This window comes from Anabrus simplex, chromosome 2, assembly GCF_040414725.1.
Source record: "Anabrus simplex isolate iqAnaSimp1 chromosome 2, ASM4041472v1, whole genome shotgun sequence".
Taxonomy (NCBI): Eukaryota; Metazoa; Arthropoda; class Insecta; order Orthoptera; family Tettigoniidae; genus Anabrus; species Anabrus simplex.
This window is the reverse complement of record NC_090266.1, coordinates 1,196,571,833-1,196,590,220: the sequence shown is the minus strand read 5'-3', so window position 1 is coordinate 1,196,590,220 and position 18,388 is coordinate 1,196,571,833. Positions and strand designations below refer to the sequence as shown.

The 18,388-nt window shown below is 38.2% G+C and overlaps 1 protein-coding gene across 2 annotated transcripts in view; it reads left to right on the top strand.

Annotated features, from left to right (window-relative positions):
* Window positions 1-17,100, top strand: part of LOC136864787 (28S rRNA (cytosine-C(5))-methyltransferase) — a 116,567-nt gene extending 99,467 nt beyond the window's left edge. For both annotated transcript variants that reach the window (XM_067142176.2, XM_068226423.1), the window contains 2 exons: window positions 10,735-10,907; window positions 16,700-17,100. In XM_067142176.2, the coding sequence (XP_066998277.1) occupies window positions 10,735-10,907; window positions 16,700-17,091 (565 nt within the window). In that variant the 3' untranslated portion in view covers window positions 17,092-17,100. The remainder of the gene's footprint in view (window positions 1-10,734; window positions 10,908-16,699) is intronic.
* The last annotated feature ends 1,288 nt before the right edge of the window (window positions 17,101-18,388 follow it).

The window sequence follows — 18,388 nt, the reverse complement described above, 5'->3', positions numbered from 1 at the left end:
ATATGGTATTACTGTTAATAAAGTATTAATATACATTAACACCAATATCTCAAAATTATAAATAAATCCACTGACAGCTGACGCATTATTCCGAAGGGGGCATAATCGTGAATTAGGATTGGGCTGTTTACACGGCTGCGATATCGATAAGGTATTATAAACAGATGCCCATAGTCCAGAGGACCAAGACGTGTCAGTTGTGAAGGATATTAGTCTCCTTTTTGTCTGGCTTGTGAAAAAAAAAATGAAGTTTTTATGACAATTTAAAACTCTGAAAACAATTATGACACTCAGCAAGCCCAATACTAGTAGAAGTGATAGATCCAGTGGATATAATAGTAAAGTTCAGAATATGCTATATGTAATTAATTGTTTCTTCCAAAAATACACCTTTGAAGAAAATCGTAGACAGCTGAACTTTTCTTAACTCATTCCGGACCGCGAACGGTGTAAGATGTTTAAGCTTGCTCCTATGCTGCAGGCTGTGGACGGCGTAAGACGTTTAATGTTCCGCGTGAAGCAGTGCTGTTTATATTTGTCATCCATGCATTCTTACACCTTAGTCAGCGTTACTGGTTGTAACAGGAAGTTGGTTGAACTTGTTGAGATACCCCTCATGTTGAGTGGACTCATGTTTATCTCAGCTGTTTTAGCAGGAAAATCTCAGCACTTCCGCATCAAGTCGATAAGATTCCAATGAAGTGCGTGTCGTTCTTACAGAGTGTAGTATAATGGCGTATAAAGCAAAGTTTCTTACTGAAGAAGAACTGTTAGATATTGTTCACAGTGATGATTCTGGTGATGAACTTATTCCTGAAATAGACTTGGATAGTGAGAGTGACGAGGAAATTCCGATTCCCGAATGTGATAGGCCTTCAGAAGAAAGTGAAGTGCCTGATACATATAATCCTAGTTATTGTCCACCTGTTCCACCATTTACAGGGAATTCAGGTCTAAACGTTCAAATAGAAAATGAGCAGGATATTGAGTTAAGTGAGTATTTTCATGAATGACGAATTTTATCAGTATGTGTGTGAGCAGACGAATCTACAGGGTCATCCGTTTGGGATGTCAGAAAAGTATAATATTATAGCTATTATGTTAATGCATCCTTCCTTCCTTCCTTCTTTTTATGTCGTCCCTACTTCAACCATCTTTAGTTATTCTACTACCCAAGTAACACTATTCCTCTATTTCCTCTTAAGACTTCATTTCCTAATCTAATATTTCCTGCCTCACCCAAACTTGTTCGACTGCACTCCATTACTTTTGTATTATATTTATTTATTTTCATCTTGTGCACCTTCTCCAAGACTGTGTCCATAAATTCAGCAATCACTCCGGATCTTCTGCAGACTCTGATAAAATAACAATATCATCGGTAAATCTGAGTTGATTTCCTCTACTTGGGTTGTAATTCCATTTCCAAATTTCTCTTTGATTTCCTTTACTGCTTGTTCTTGATGGATTGCTGCTTCTTATTCATAGCTCTCCTATAAATGAATATTTGCCCCAGTGTGCCCTCTTGAATTCCAACTTTATATTATGATCTTTCCTACTTTTAGAAACTCCACTCAAACTTTCTTCTGAGTGGCTCAGACGGTTGAGGCGCTGGCCTTCTGACCCCAACATGGCAGGTTCGATCATGGCTCAGTCCGGTGGTATTTGAAAGTGCTCAAATACGTTAGCCTCGTGTCGGTAGATTTACTGGCACGTAAAAGATCTCCTGCGGGACTAAATTCCGGCACCTTGGCGTCTCCGAAAACCGTAAAAGTAGTTAGTGGGACGTAAAGCAAATAACACTATTATTAAACTTTCTTGTTTATTAATGTCCTTCCACACCATCTCTCCACTGAAAGCTCAAGAACTTATCACTTAGTTGAGCAGCTCATCTCCTTACTACCAAGTCTTCCCAGCCCAAAGTTTGCAACATTTTCATAGCATTACTCCTTTGTCAAAATTTATCCAGAACAAATTGTGCTGCTTTCGTTTGGATCATTAACAGTTCTTGTATCAAGTAATCCTGATATGAGTCTCATACACTGGAACCATACTGTAATTGGGGTCTTATCAGAGATTTATATGCCCTCTCCTTTAGTTCCTTACTGAAACAACAAAATAACCTCATAACTGTATGAAGAGATATATAACCTTCATTTATAAGCTCATTAATGTGATGACCCCAATGAAAATCTTCCCTTACATTAACACCGAAATACTTACAGTGATCCCTGTGAGGTACTTTCACCCCATCAACACAGTAATTAAAACAGAGAATTTTTCCTCTTGGTGAAATTTTCAACCTGACTTTTCATCCACTTTACCATCCTACCGTTGTTTGCTTTCCATCTCACAACATTGTCACGGTCTTTTTTGCAGTCGCTCACAATCCTGTAACTTATTTACTCTATACTGTACAACAACACCATCTGCAAAAAAGCTTTATCTGTGATTCAAGTTCTTCACTCACATCATTTATATACATAACAAAACATAAAGGTCCAATAATACTGGCTTGTGCAACTCCCTCTTAATAGTTAGGATCAGATAATGCTTCACCTACTCTTCTCTTGAGTTCTGTTTTCTGAAAATTTAGCCACCCATTCAATCACTTTTTTGTCTAGTCCAATTGCGCTCATTCGTCAGCAGTCTCCCATGATATAACCTTACCAAAACCTAAACTGCCTTCCTTCAAAAGAGTTAGTAATTTTGCAAACATGTCTAATATAATCAGAAAGCAGAAAGAACACTTCCCAGAACCTACTACATGCAACACATCAAGCTGACTGGCATGTAGTTATCTACGAGGGCTTTTTTTTTTCTCCCAAGGTTCAGTCAGTCGCAGAATTAAAACCACAGTGAGAATCTGATGAAGCGTTATGCAGTGTCTCGAGTATGCCTGGCAACCGTGTCACTTCGCACTTGTCAGTTCTGAGCACGCGGTTGGCACGTAAACATACCTAGAACAATAGAGTCTCCCGCCAAGTGTGAAGTGCCTACTGTCATTCGATTTCTTCATGCTGAGGGGTGCAGTGCAGCCAAAATTCATTGACGAATGATTAATGTGTACGGTGAAATTTTCATGAGTGACGACAAAATGCAGCAATGGTGTAGGAACTTTGAAGCAGGACGTACAGACGTTCATGATGCAGGCGGTCAGGGAAGGATGCGAGTATCAACCGATGATCTTGTTCAGCTAGTGGATCAGGCGATTCGAGAAAATCGTCGATTCACAATTTCTGTATTAAGTTATTCGTTTCCTGAAATTTCAAGATTAGCTTTCTATACCATCGTGTGTGATAATTAGCCCGGTCTAGAAAGCCAAGAATAACGGCCGAGAGGATTCGTCGTGCTGACCACACGGCACCTCGTAATCTGCAGGCCTTCGGGCTGAGCAGCGGTCGCTTGGTAGGCCAAGGCCCTTCAAGGGCTGTAGTGCCATGGGGTTTGGTTTGGTTTGGTGATACTTTAGTACCACAAACACTGCAATATTGGTTCCCAAGATGCTGTCCAACCATCACAAAACACAGCAAATGGGCGCCGCCTTAATATTTCTCCAGTGCTACCATGCTGAAGGAGATTTTTTGAACAAAATTGTCACGGGGGACAAAACATGGGTTAACTTTGAAAATGAAGAAACGAAAGAACATTCCAAACAGTGGATGCATTCTCATTCCCTGAGTAAACCAAAGAAGTGCAACCGAACCTTCTCTGTCAGAAAGTGTATGGCTACTGTGTTCCGGGAATGAAAAGGAGTTTTGTTAATGGAATTAATAGAATGTGGCACAACCATCACTGCAGCCTCATACAGCGTGACTCTTCATTGTCTACGATGAGCACTTCAGAACAAGCGAAGAGGAATGTTCTAATCGGGTATTGTCCTTGTTTGTGACAGTGCTCAGCCACACATTGCAGCTGCATCAAAAATGCTCCTGCAGGGTTTTCAATGGGAAGTGTTTGATTACCCACCATACAGCCTGGACTTGGCTCCCTCTGATTTTCTTCTCTTTGCTCACATGAAACGCTAGGACAGAATTTTAGCATAAACGAGCTGCAGGCCAGCATAGATAAGTGGCTGAAAGCACAGGTGGCTGCCTTCTATGAGAGGGTATTATGAAGTTGGTACCACGCTACAACAAATGTCTATGTCGGAGTAGTAGCTATGTAGAGAAGTAGCTGGATGGTGTAGCTAAATATTGCACATAAAACATTTTTGATTTTCACTGAGGTTTTAATTTTGTGACCGATCGGACTTTGAAAAAAAAAATTAATAGTCTTTGTACTTGTTTATTACCCTTCCTTTTGTACACTGGAGCTTCTATAGCAAGTTCTCATTCATTTTGTTTAGCTCTACAGTCTTGTTTATTTAAAATAAAATCCTTCTTTATTAAAACTACTTAATGATAATAAATTCACTGCTGTTGATGTAATTGGTATGATATATGTAAACCTCACACCAGGCAAATACTGGGGCTGTACCTTAACGCCATGGCCGCTTCCTTCCAACTCCTAGCCCTTTCCTATCCCTTCATCACCATAAGAGTACACTCACAGTCAAAGAATATAGGTCTTGTGTGTGAAGTTCAATACCACTAACAAAATGGGATCATATACATTCACAGAGTTTATATATTGTATATTATTTCACTTATGGCCATATACCACTCCCCCTCACCAGAGACAACATCAAGAAACTGCTTTGAGGAATGCAGTGCACCCAGAATGTGTAGTTCGTTGGGCTGACTGTTGATTGTTTGGAGGTGTGTTTGTTGGAGTTAGTGAATTGTGTATGTCAGTATCCATGTACTTGAGCATGGAGGCAGTCTTGTGACCACTCTGTATTTCAGTGGTAAAGTCACTTTAAGAACGTGTGTGTTCGAGATATGGAGAGGTTTCCTTGTTGCATCCTGTCTGATGCACACACATGTAGATGTCATAATCTCAGGATAGATGAAAATAGATTTTGTAGATTGGTGCAGAGTAGTTACTAGGGCGAAAACAAAAGATGGGATACCACAGTACATTGGTGCAGGGTCGAAGAAATCAACTGGAAGCCTAATTGTGATGCTGTAAGTAATTTCTGAAGTGGTGGCACTCTATTCTGGAATAACATAAGTGTGGAGGCCCTTTAAGATGGTAGGCAAGTTATTGACCCAATCATCTGAGAGTCGAGCTCGCACTGCTACCTTGACATTGCAATGTCAGCATTGTATGCCAGGTGGTAAACAGTAGTTCTGATGTGGTGTTTGTCTAAGGCTTTTGTTAGCTGAGTGAACAGCTGGCATTCAAACTGTCACCCTCTTTTTTATTAACCCATTGTGGTTTGATTTTGTATTGGTCCATATTGACTACAATCTCTATTCCAACAAATTCACTGTGATATTTGGAATCAGCCTTGTCAATGCTTCAAGATACTTAATTATTTATTATCACATGTTACATCATACATGTTTCGAGGACCTTATGGTCCTCTTCCTAAGTGGTTTACTATAACTACCAAATATCTCTTAGACCTGTTTAATTATTATTAAACACCAATCACATTCTTAACAAGTCCTCTTATAACCTTTACAACATATTTAATTCTAAACATCTCTTAATTGATAGATAATGTGTGTCATAAATAAACTCAGAATTAAACTATAATATTCACATGTATGGTGTATTATGTGATAATAAATAAGTAACTTCAAGCATTGACAAGGCTGATTTCAAATATCAAAGTGAATTTATTGGAATAGAGACTGTAGTCAAAATGGACCAATACAAAGTCAAACCACAATGCTTAAGTTGATAAAAAAGAGGGTGACAGTTTGAACATGTATGGTGTATGTGATAATAAATAAGTAATTAAGGAACTGTCGACACACCGAAGCATGCAATTCAAGATGACAGGAGAGTGCAGGCTGGCAACAGTTTCTGCACTGATGTCCTTTGGTGGTACTGCTTCTGGCCAATGGGTAAATCTGTCTATCAGTATTAGTAGATATGTGTAGCCTTGGGAACAGGGTAGTGGTCCTGCTATGTCTACGTGGACATGAGAGAAGTGTCCGTTGACTTCATTGAAAGTTCTAATAATACTTACTGGTTGTGTGTTTCCAAACTGTTGCTTGTTCACAAGGGATGCAGGTCTTTGCCCACAGTCTCGCATCTTGTTTTAATGTACGCCAGCCAAAATATTATTGAATTAAATCCACCAAACTTTTAATGACAGGATGAGACAAGTCATGCAATGCGTGGAAGACCTGTTTTCGGTAGGATGGAGAAACATATGGCCTGAGCTTTCCTGTGGAATTGTCACAAACCAACTCAGATTCGTCATGTAACAACATTGTAGCGAATGGCAAAGAACAGGATTCTGATTTCTTGAGATCAAATAGTTCTGGATCATTCTCTAGTAATTTAGAAATGTCTTCATATATCATAGTAGTTGGCAACACAATGTCTGAAATTCTGGAACATGTGTCAGCAGGGATATTTTCTCCTCCAGGGAGGTACCAAATATTTGCAGTAAACTGACCTAGATAGTCGAGATGGCGCAGTTCTCTGGGTGTTGCTTTGTCCGGGTGTGGCTTAAGTTCTTCGCTGTCTGCCTGAGTACGTACTTGGTTACCCCATTACCGCCGCACAGTGTCAGCCCATATACGTACTCAGGCTTGTGCAGCTTTGCCTTAATTGCTTTGATTGTAGCCAAAAATGAATGCAAACGCCATCTGTTGCACTCATTGGAATCGTGAAGATATTCCCTTTGCAGTAGTGCTGCTCTAAGTATTTATCCGCCATGCATGACCAAACTCGAGACAAAAATGACACTAGCCTCCGTTTGTTTACACTGTGGCTTCTGCATTGCACGGTGTTTCGTGTTCTTTGCTAAATTATTATATTGAAAGAAAATTGTATCATGATAATGATTTATTTAGTTAAAGTGAGAGTTCAAGTGAACCTAGTGATGTTGAAAATATCAGTCGTGATGAACATGACAGTGGTATTCTCGATATTGTTTTACTGGCAACAGGTGGTTTTGACAGGACTTCACCCTACTGTAAATTGCACCAAATTTGTAGATTCTGTTTGTATCCCCAATAAACTGCAATTTACTGGGCAAGCAGGTTTGAAAGTACGAGTTTTGGCTCTTAACCTCCAGAGGCCTGGCGTCCTTTTAAAAGGACACTGTTTAAAATCGGAATATCCCGTAAAGGAAGTATTTTAAAAATAAAATAAATAAAAATTGACCTTTTGTTTGTGCTCAATTATTTTGCGAATTCATTTACCTCGGTGTGATATGCTTCTAACTTCACTGTCTCCCACCAGTACACCGTTAAAGAAGTATACACTTTTATGACATCTGACCAAAAGAGAAATGTTCTGGGCCTCAGGAGGTTAAATAGTGGCAACACTGCTGTGGAGACGCTATGCAACGGAATCTAATATTGTCACTGATAGCACACGTTGGTTACATACCTACCTTACCTCAGAGAAATTAGACTCGCCCTTCCCACATCACCTACATGCGCACAAGAGAGAGAAACACAGTCACATGTGAGCTAGCGGTCTAACGTAACGTTGTCATTATGTTCTTGGTGTGGTGGATGTGTTCTTTTAGGCGGGTAGAGATCAGATGTTTTATTTCACTGACGTAACACGTTCCGCAGCTACATTCAGTGTGGTATACTCCAGGAGCCTGTAGTTCTATTGCATCTTTTACTGGTGGCAGATAATGGGCTAATGGTTTATAAATAGTTTTTATGTCATATTTAGCCAGTATCTTGCCAATGCTGTCTGTAGTGTTTCCAATGTACGGAAGTGTCGCTATATACGTTCCAAAATTCTCACGAGACAGTCAGGGGGCTTACATCAGACAGAGAGGGTAGGATAGGAACCACTCTCATAGTGTGATTGCTGCCTGGGAGACTGATTACCTCATATCGAGTAGGGGTACTTCAGTCGCCTTAACAAAGAATACTGCAATGTATTCAAAATGTCGGCAAACTGTACGGAATGTACAGAAATCAACAACACAGTTCAACCCGGAAAAAGAACTAAATAATGGTACTTTGTCATTTGATTGGTTATGTTAGCAGTCATAAATTGAGGTTCTACCAGAGGAAACCATATTTTCACATTCTTTTGCCAAAATGACTGCATTTTCTCAGCTATTCGTGATATGTCCATACCTGTACTGGTACATTGAAGTCAGGTTGGACATGTTGTCGTGTATTCAAATGCGAGCGGTAATATTGCATTATTTAATATGTAGGTACTCACGATCATGTCAGCAGGTCATCAGATGTAATCTCGTTTATTAAAAACACTACTTTATTAGCAAATGCATAATGATAATAAATGAACTGCTGTTCTAATTGACAAGATAATAAGCAGCCAAGAATACAAGAACACTTGAAGTCAAAGAATATAGATCTTGTGAAGTTCAAAGAGCACTAACAGAATGGGATCATACACATTCACAGAGTTTATATATTGCATGTTTCTTTTACAGCTGCAGCTCGTTCATGCAAATGGTAATAAAATAAATATTTCAAATAAGGCACTGTAGCCTTTAGTATATCTGCAGAAATCTTATCAATCCCAGATGTTTTTCCTACTTTCAACTTTTATATATCTTTTTATAAATGACTTTATTATAATAGATAAATTTCAGTATTTTGCCAGTGTTAGTCACATTATCTATCTAGACATTATAATTATATCCAACTATCTTTACATACTACTAACTGAATAGTTCTACCTTCTCTAAATCCTCAAATATACACTTGTTCATTAATGATCCCTGGAATGTCCTTCCTGGAACCTTCTGAAAGGCTGTTACCCCTCTTTTGATGAACCATTCATTAGTCTGGTCATTCAACGGATACCCATCCGATATGGTTCCACCTATGGCCTGCCGCCTGCTTCATTGGGGCGCACAAACCTTCCTACCTTGGTAAAGTCACACGGTTCACAAGGAAGGCTGTGCTCATGTCCACACATCAAAGAAAGTGAAGAAAATTCTTCATTGATAACATTATTTGTGTCCTAGAGTGGCCAGGGAATTCCCCTGATTTCAGTTCCATATAAAACATGTGAGCTGCTGTTTCCCAGTTCTTTTGGGGTCAACAACTCGTGTGGATTTGGCCCAGCTTAACGCCCAGATGCTCTGTCGCCAACTGTGTATGGAGGGATGTAATCCCTATTTCATGTTTCTGCAGTGGTGGTTAGTGTGTTTTATTGTATGTAGATGAAGAGGTGTGTGTTGAGACATACACAAACACCCAATCCCCAAGCCAGAGGAATTAACCATATGCAGTTAAAACCTGTGGTCTGGCCAGGAATCAAACCTGGAGCTCTCCAAATCAGAGTCCATTACACTGACCATTCAGCCAAGGAGCTGGACATAAAATGTGTGGGCTATTTGCCATAAACAAGACTCGTGAAACTTGATTGTTCCCATACACGTGATAAGGGTCTCTCTAGTTGGAGTGTGGTATCTTGACAATAAGTAAACGATATGTGCTCAAAGCTTCTGGAATCTTTACTAAGTAACGCAGCTTCTAAAACAAACGGGAGTACACATTAGTCACTAAGTAAGGTTAAAGACTAAAAGTATGTAATGAATGAATAACAGGAAAAGAAGATAGAATGTGTATATTATTGTCACTGTCTATGCTTTATCCTTTTTTTTTCTAATGGCTTTACGTCATACCGACACAGATATGTCTTACGGCGACGATGGGACAGAAAAGGGCGAGGACTGGGAAGGAAGCGGCCGTGGCCTTAATTAAGGTACAGCCCCAGCATTTGCCTGGTGTGAAAATGGGAAACCACGGAAAACCATCTTCAGGGCTACCGACAGTGGGGTTGGAACCCACTATCTCCCGAATACTGGATACTGGCCGCACTTAAGCGAGTGCAGCTATCGAGCTCGATCTATGCTCTATCCACTTCAACTTTGTGATGCAGTGCATTATCACAACCACCAACAGTATCTTTCTGTTACCAGCATTTCTGAAATGTTAATTTGCTTTCAAGCCACGTTTCTTATGAATATACAATTTCACGCACAGACTTCTTCCTGAAAATTCTTAATATTCACAAGGTACCTTCCCCTCCACCCAATGCTCCGCTCATCACTGTCTGCTGTTTCTGGGAGTAGGATTGGGAAGGTAGCAGAGATGGCCTTAATTAAGGTACAGCCCCAGCATTTGCCTGTCGTGAAAATAGAAACCATGGCAAAGCATCTTCAGGGCTTCCGACATTGGGATTCGAACCCACTACCTCCCGATTGCAAGCTCACAGCTGCACAACCCTAACCCCACAGCTAACTTGCTTGGTCCCTGTGAATTTTATATGATTTTTACTGTAATTCAACTTCCTTCATTGTTTGTGAGTAAATTTTAAAGCATTTTAAGCTGCATTATGGAGAGAGAAAAGAAATAGTGGTGACAGTCTTCTGTGTTATTTGTGAGGAAATAAGGTGAATTTTCCTACTACTCCCTTCCCCTATGAGCTTGACATTGGGATAAGAAGCTAGTAATAATTTCCAAATGGGAAATCATGTTCAAGTGATTTAAATTCCTCATAATACTGTAGGTTTCATTACTTATAACAGCAAATTAGAAGTTGCTTAGAATGCCAATCCCACCATGCATCTTCCCTCTCTCATTAAAGATTATTGATTGAATTTCTAATGACATTTGAATACGCCTTGTACAGTACATGATGCTTTTAACTTTTTAGAATTCTCTATGCAGTTGAGAAAGACAGACAACGAACTTCTACTCTAAAAAAAATGGTCAAGAAATCTACAGCTACTTGTGTTAGAGTAGCATGCAAGGATGCTTTGACCACATCTTCTGCAACTTTACCTGGTGTGGAGTACATTCTAGTTGATCCAACATGCTCTGGTTCAGGTAACTATACTACTTGCATTCACTTAAATTGATGGCAGAGTCAAGAATCAGATCTGGACTGACCAGGTGGGAAAATATCGTTTTGACCTGTAGACCCTGTAAGTACTGCCATTTTAAAGCCAGGTGTTTACTGGAAGACAGGTGAGGTATACTGGCCATGTGTTATACAAACTGTCACTTGTTGGATATATTCTTAAACTCTCCATTTCAGTTACAAAATATACCACCAAACAGTGGGAAGGTAGCAGCGATGGCCTTAATTAAGGTACAGCCCCAACATTTGCCTGTCATGAAAATAGGAAACCACTGCAAAGCATCCTCGGGGCTGCTGACGGTGGGATTCGAACCCACTATCTCCAGATTGCAAGCTCACAGCTGCGCAACCCTAACCGCACTGTTATCAAAAATACTTTTAGCCAAAATGAGTGGAAATATTACCGTATTTTCTTGCATAGTCAACGCCCTTGCATAATTTACGCATCTCAATATTTTTGGGTTGAAAGTGGCGAAAAAGAAATGTCCACATATTTGACGCATCCACTTCTTCGAACATCCGTCACGCAGGTCTGGATGTGTTTCGAAATAAAGATGTCAACTACTCAAGTAGCAGCCTTCCTATTACAAAAGCAGGCATTCCAAATACAGGGCAACGAGCTGTTATTAGCCGTTAGGAAATCCCACTGCACTAGTTCAGTTAGAGAATCAGCCCAGAAGTGACTAGTGACGCTCTATTCCAGTCTGGTACAAACATATTTTACGAGTGTTTAGGGTACGGGGCATTCTGTGATTTCAAAATTGTTTGTTAGTCCACAGTGAGCAAGTATTCGAGTAACACTGCATGATATAAACTCGTGTTGATCAGTTACGCCGAAACATACGGAAAAAGGGCTGCGGGCCGCAATTATTCATTTTCTGAATGCAACATGCGCTACCGTGGTAATAGAGAAATGCACTTCAAGCAACCAACAAGTCTCGCAAAGCATTTCGCGGACCAAAATGTGGCAGGTTCATGCAAGTACAGGAGGACCTGCTTAAATATATGATTTCGTTACACACCGTGGGATAAGCCGTTTCTCACTAAATACTATATTTTAAAGAACGAGAAATAGCCGCTGCACATAAGCCGTTTATCACTAAATACTGTATTTTAAAGAACGAGAAATAGCTGCTGCACATGGATTCATTGTCTTGGATTTGAAGGTTAGCTGCAGCTGGATGATTAATTTTATGAAGAGAAATTGACTTTTCTCTTCGATGAAGAACAACATTATGCCAAGAAATGACGAATTATTTCAATCAAAAAGTAATTGATTTTCATCGCTGTGTGATTGAGAAGCGTAAAGTGTGGGAATATTTGATCTCCCAAATAGGAACTGCATGTCAGACGCCAATCAGTTTCCGTATGCCACAAAGTCGAACAATCGATAAGAAAGAGACATTGAGTGTTATCGTATGCGCTACCGGAAGCGAAAAACAATGATGTACTGCAATGCTTTCTGTAATAGCTGATGGCAGAAAGCTTGCACCTCACGTTGTTCTAAAACGAAGAGCAATGCCTAAATTAAAATTTCCGTGCGGGATCCACATTCTTTAATATAAAGATAATTGAGAAGTCTCCACCTTATCAATACATTAATTTATTTACTTCAAAGTAGTAAATTCAGTCAGTACCGGTTTCGATCCCTACGGGATCATCCTCAGCTGACACACAAAGAAATAGTTACAAAAACATCACATATGAAAGATTACACCTTGTAAAACTAGTCCAATTAAATCAGACGTTAAAAGTTGTTTGTTAAAATATTAGTGAGTATATCTTTCGTTAAAAGCACCTGCTGTGTGAGGCATATGACCCCACTATGTCTAGACTATTATACATTAAATGGATTTTACATTTGTTTACATTAGTGTTTAGGATATTACACTTAATATAATTGATCCATTTGATTCAAACATTCAAAATTGCTTATTAAAATAATAAATATGTCTATCTTTGGCTTAAGAAGTACATTGTTGTTAAGGCATATCGTCACACTGTGCCTATATTATTGAATATGGAATGAAGTTTGCACTTATACACACTAGTAATTGTAAATTTGTTGTAATGTCTTGAGAATATTTGTTATTTGAGGCTTATCACTTCATTGTATCTGATCTATGAAATGTCAATAGGATTATTTACACTTTTTGCATTGATATTTAGGATATTTCACTTTTGTATAACTAGTCCAATTGGAACAAACATGAAATGCTTATTGAACTTTCTTGGCTAAAAAGTGCTTGTTATATGATAGGTGTTACCTCATGCATCTATTTTATTGTGCCTAAAATGAGGTTTACACTTGTTAACATTAGTAGTATGAGATTTTTATCGTCTATAGTATATACATGAAAAATGTTTGATCTGACATGGCAAGCCAGTTAAAAGTAGATAAAATAGTAAACTAATGGAATAGGTCCAGTTTCTTATTCATACTGTTTGTTTTTACCACTTTGCACTAGTAAATTGGTAAGTGTATGGCATAATGTAAATGAAACCACAGATAAAAACAATATTTTCGGTGCAGTAATTCCCCTCCTAACAAATTATTATTTAAAAAGAATTAATAAACAATAACCCACACATACAAATGAACCGCTCAAAGATCTCCCCTCCTCCAACCCCGCTCCTCTCACAAGCGCTCCACCCATCCCTCCAAACCTCCCCTCCGCCACCGCAAACTACAGTCCTAGGATAACATGTAACAGATCTCGACAGGCAGCCGCGCAGAGCACACAGCACCAACACTCAACGTAAGTAATATAACATACAACTCACTTTCCACAGTCCACAATACACCATCTCTTATACCGATTATTTCTACTTGCAGATACATATACCCTACAACATACAAGAAGCCTCCACGCTATCATCACAATAAACGTGTATTGGCTAACAACTACAAAATTCAAATTTCATCGAGATGCACGGCAATTCTAACGAAATTCAACTCATAATAGTCACCATTTAACTCAGCAACAACACACGCAACTTTTCTCAACGATATCTATAGACCAAAATAACTTTATCACTAGCAGCAATTTATGAAAATGGTAATAAATGGAAAAACAATATAAACTTTAATTTAGCATACATATGCCATACACTTACCAATTTACTAGTGCAAAGTGGTAAAAACAAACAGTATGAATAAGAAACTGGACCTATTCCATTAGTTTACTATTTTATCTACTTTTAACTGGCTTGCCATGTCAGATCAAAAATTTTTCATGTATATACTATAGACGATAAAAATCTCATAGTACTAATGTTAACAAGTGTAAACCTCATTTTAGGCACAATAAAATAGATGCATGAGGTAACACCTATCATATAACAAGCACTTTTTAGCCAAGAAAGTTCAATAAGCATTTCATGTTTGTTCCAATTGGACTAGTTATACAAAAGTGAAATATCCTAAATATCAATGCAAAAAGTGTAAATAATCCTATTGACATTTCATAGATCAGATACAATGAAGTGATAAGCCTCAAATAACAAATATTCTCAAGACATTACAACAAATTTACAATTACTAGTGTGTATAAGTGCAAACTTCATTCCATATTCAATAATATAGGCACAGTGTGACGATATGCCTTAACAACAGTGTACTTTTTAAGCCAAAGATAGACATATTTATTATTTTAATAAGCAATTTTGAATGTTTGAATCAAATGAATTAATTATATTAAGTGTAATATCCTAAATACTAATGTAAACAAATGTAAAATCCATTTAATGTATAATAGTCTAGACATAGTGGGGTTATATGCCTCACACAGCAGGTGCTTTTAACCAAAGATATACTCACTAATATTTTAACAAACAACTTTTAACGTCTGATTTAATTGGACTAGTTTTACAAGGTGTAATCTTTCATATGTGATGTTTTTGTAACTATTTCTTTGTGTGTCAGCTGAGGATGATCCCATAGGGATCGAAACCGGTACTGACTGAATTTACTACTTTGAAGTAAATAAATTAATGTATTGATAAGGTGGAGACTTCTCAATTATCTTTATATTGTAGTAGCAATCAATACGGAGATGAAGCTAATAGACTATGATCCACATTCTTATCGTAGAAAAAGGGTAGATTGGCACGTCACTCGTCCAAGACTGTATACGAACAGTTTGGGGAAATCTAACAGAGTCCCTTCTTCGATGCCCTGCCCTTCTCGTGTTCGACAGTTTTCTTTTATTGCCGGTATGTCATTGTTATGACATTACATGAATTGTACTTTTATTAGTTCGTGTTTATTTCACTTCAGGTTGTATTGTCAGCTCGTAACGGGAAAACTTACATGTCTAACTTACCTGATATAGGCCTGCCTTATTTGACTTTTCAGAAAAATACCCACGCCAGAATTTTACGCCAAATGGCTATAACTGCAAATGAGTTGAACCAATTGTGTTTATATTATATTTGATGTATCTTTTAAATGTAATTGAATTGTAAATAATTTTTAAATATCTGAATTCCTTGAATAATTTACGCATCTGAAGTTTTCGCCTGTATTAAAGTGCATTAATTATGCGAGAAAATACGGTATATTTTCTCTTAAAACAAATTAAAGAAGCATCGTCTGTTATGTTATGGCAAAGTGGATGAATAACGGAATGCGTGGACTCTGACCTTGACTGCCTCCTTCCCTTCTGTACTGCCAACTGAATTTGTGATACGACAATCAAAGCCTTGGCATTCTGCTAATGACACAGTGATGTGACATAGTGGCTAAGAAAGGATGTGAAAATAAAAAACAACCAAGAGATACTGGAAGACTTTTTCAAAAGAATTAGTACAGGCTATATAGTTAAAATATATGCACTGCAGAACATCAGTACCAAGCGAATGGCTGCGTGATTTGGGTCACGTAGCTGTCAGCTTGAATTTCAAAGATAGTGTACTCGAACTCCACTGTCGGCAAAGTGAAGATGGTTATCTTTGGTTTTTCATTTTCACACCAGGCAAATGCTGGGGCTGCACCTTATTTAAGGCCATGGCTGCTGCCTTCCAGATCCCAGTCCTCTCCTATGCCATCATCGCCATAAGACCTATATGTGTTGGTACGACATAAAGCAAATAAAAATAACAACAACAACAATAGGACGTAGTTTTTTCGATGTATGAACTAGTTCATGTTTTTTTAAATACTTTGTTAACATTGTATGTATATTGTCTTCATTTATCTTCACATAGAAGGTCAACAAACATTTCTTAACCTCTAAAAATTACATTTTAATTGTTATCCGAAAGTTTGATTAACCGAAACGACATCCCTCTGGCCCCCTGTTCTGGTTAACAGAGGTTCTACTGTATTTGCACACTATCATCTTAATCCTTGTCTCTTCCCTTTTCCTGAATTTACCTGCCTTTCTTCTACACTTCTCACCTAAAGACTAAACCTGCCAAAATGGCCCCTAGAGTGTTGAAGCCTACTCTTCTAATGAAGCTGGGACGCAGAATTGAGAGGAAATATATGTAGAAGTGGGATTGATGAGTATCTATGTGAAGACGGCAGTGTGTATAGGTGCAGAGATTGTCCTTGCCCTTTTGTGTTTTTAAGTTCTTTCCTCTTCTTCCTGTTACATTGTCAACTGAACTAAAGTCTGTAATTTACCACTCTATAGTAATATTAATATGTTTTGCTTTGTTATCTGTAAAAACAGATTTGTCCTTAAAATCAAATAATTTTTTTGTATAATGTTATATACGTACTGTGACAATTAATGCTCTTCAATTATTTCAGGGGCATATCGCAACTTGGACATACCTCCTGAACAATTAAACAAATTGACAAAGTTTCAGTCGATGATATTAAGGCATGCTCTTACCCGTTTCCCTGATGTAAAACGGGTTGTATACTCAACATGTTCCATCAATGCAGAGGAAAATGAGCAGGTTGTAGAAAATGTATTGAGCACTGTTGATACTTTTGAAGTTAAAAATATCTTGCCAAACGCTTGGATTAATCGTGGGAATGCTGACTATTTGGGAGGAAGTAATTGCTTATATGCAAAACCAGGAGTGGACTTAACAACTGGTTTCTTCATGGCAGTGTTTGAAAGGAAGAAATGTGGACCTCAATCTAGTGACCAAAATAATGTATTGAAAGAAAGTGTACATTGTAGATTAAAATAATGAATGGTAGTTATGCGTGATTTTTCATTTCCTAGAATATGTTTAATTGTTTGTAAACAAGCAGTCGGTTCCTAATGGTACCATATTTACTTGCCCGTAACATATCCTTTGACTATTATCAGTGTTTTTTTTTGTTTTTTTTTGTGAAACTACCTAGAAACTTACAAATAGAAAGCAAGGCAGTATCATTCAAAATAAGCACATGCAGGCATTTCATCTACAGAAGTACTGCTATTGGGTACGTTAAAACATCACCATACATTGACAGCATTGTTAAATCCACTTTCAAACTTTAAAAAACCCCACTATTGTTCTCCACGAGACTAAGGCTTACCCGATAGGAAAAGTTCCCATAAAACGGGAAAACTGCAACATCTTCAGAACGTGATCCACTACATCCCTGATGAGCACCGTCCTTTCTTTCAAGAAAGATTATCCTGGCCAACAAAAACTACAGTTGGTGCCAACGAAGAAGACGATAATCACTAACTTTGTGATGATAATGCAAAAGTAACATTTTTTTCACTCAGCATGACATGATTTGGTGTCACTTAGTGTGACTGGACGTGATATGGCGCAACGGGATGTTACGTTATGTAACATTATGTAATGTTAAATACTTCAAAACACCGGGCGAGCTGGCTGTGCAGTCAGGAGCGCGCAGCTGTGAGCTTGCATCTGGTAGATAGTGGGTTCGAACCCCACTGTCGGCATCCCTGAAAATGGTTTTCCATGGTTTCCAATTTTCCCACCAGACAAATGCTGGGGTTATACCTTAAGGCCACGGCTGGTTCCTTACTAATACCGTAAGCCTTTCTTATCCCATCGTCGCCTAAAGACCTATCTGTATTGGTGCGATGTAAAGCAAATTCTAAAAAAAAAAAAAAAAAAAGTCTAAAAATGTTCTTTAAATGTTTTTTTCTTCATTTGCTAAATATTGAGTTGAAAAAGGAACACATTCCTCACACATTTACATACATATCGTCCCCACTCTGGCAGACTAGCGATTGTGCAATTTGTTCATTTTTCAGGAGAGCTAAAAGAAACTTTGACTGCTCACGTAAAATCCATTTTTGTATTTACGATTTTGTTTATTTGTGAAAAGAATCTTTTTTACCATCATGCTTCAGGGTAGTTTTGCATTTTGTGCTTTTCTTAATTTTTAGGGCAGAAAAAACAGTTTCGTTACTTTGCCTGAGTGAGTTTATTTAACTTCCCGCTGATGATCAATGGTAGCAAAGCGCTGATTCTGCACTCCATTTGTTCTTGTTTTACTCGTGTTTAAGGATAGTTTTGC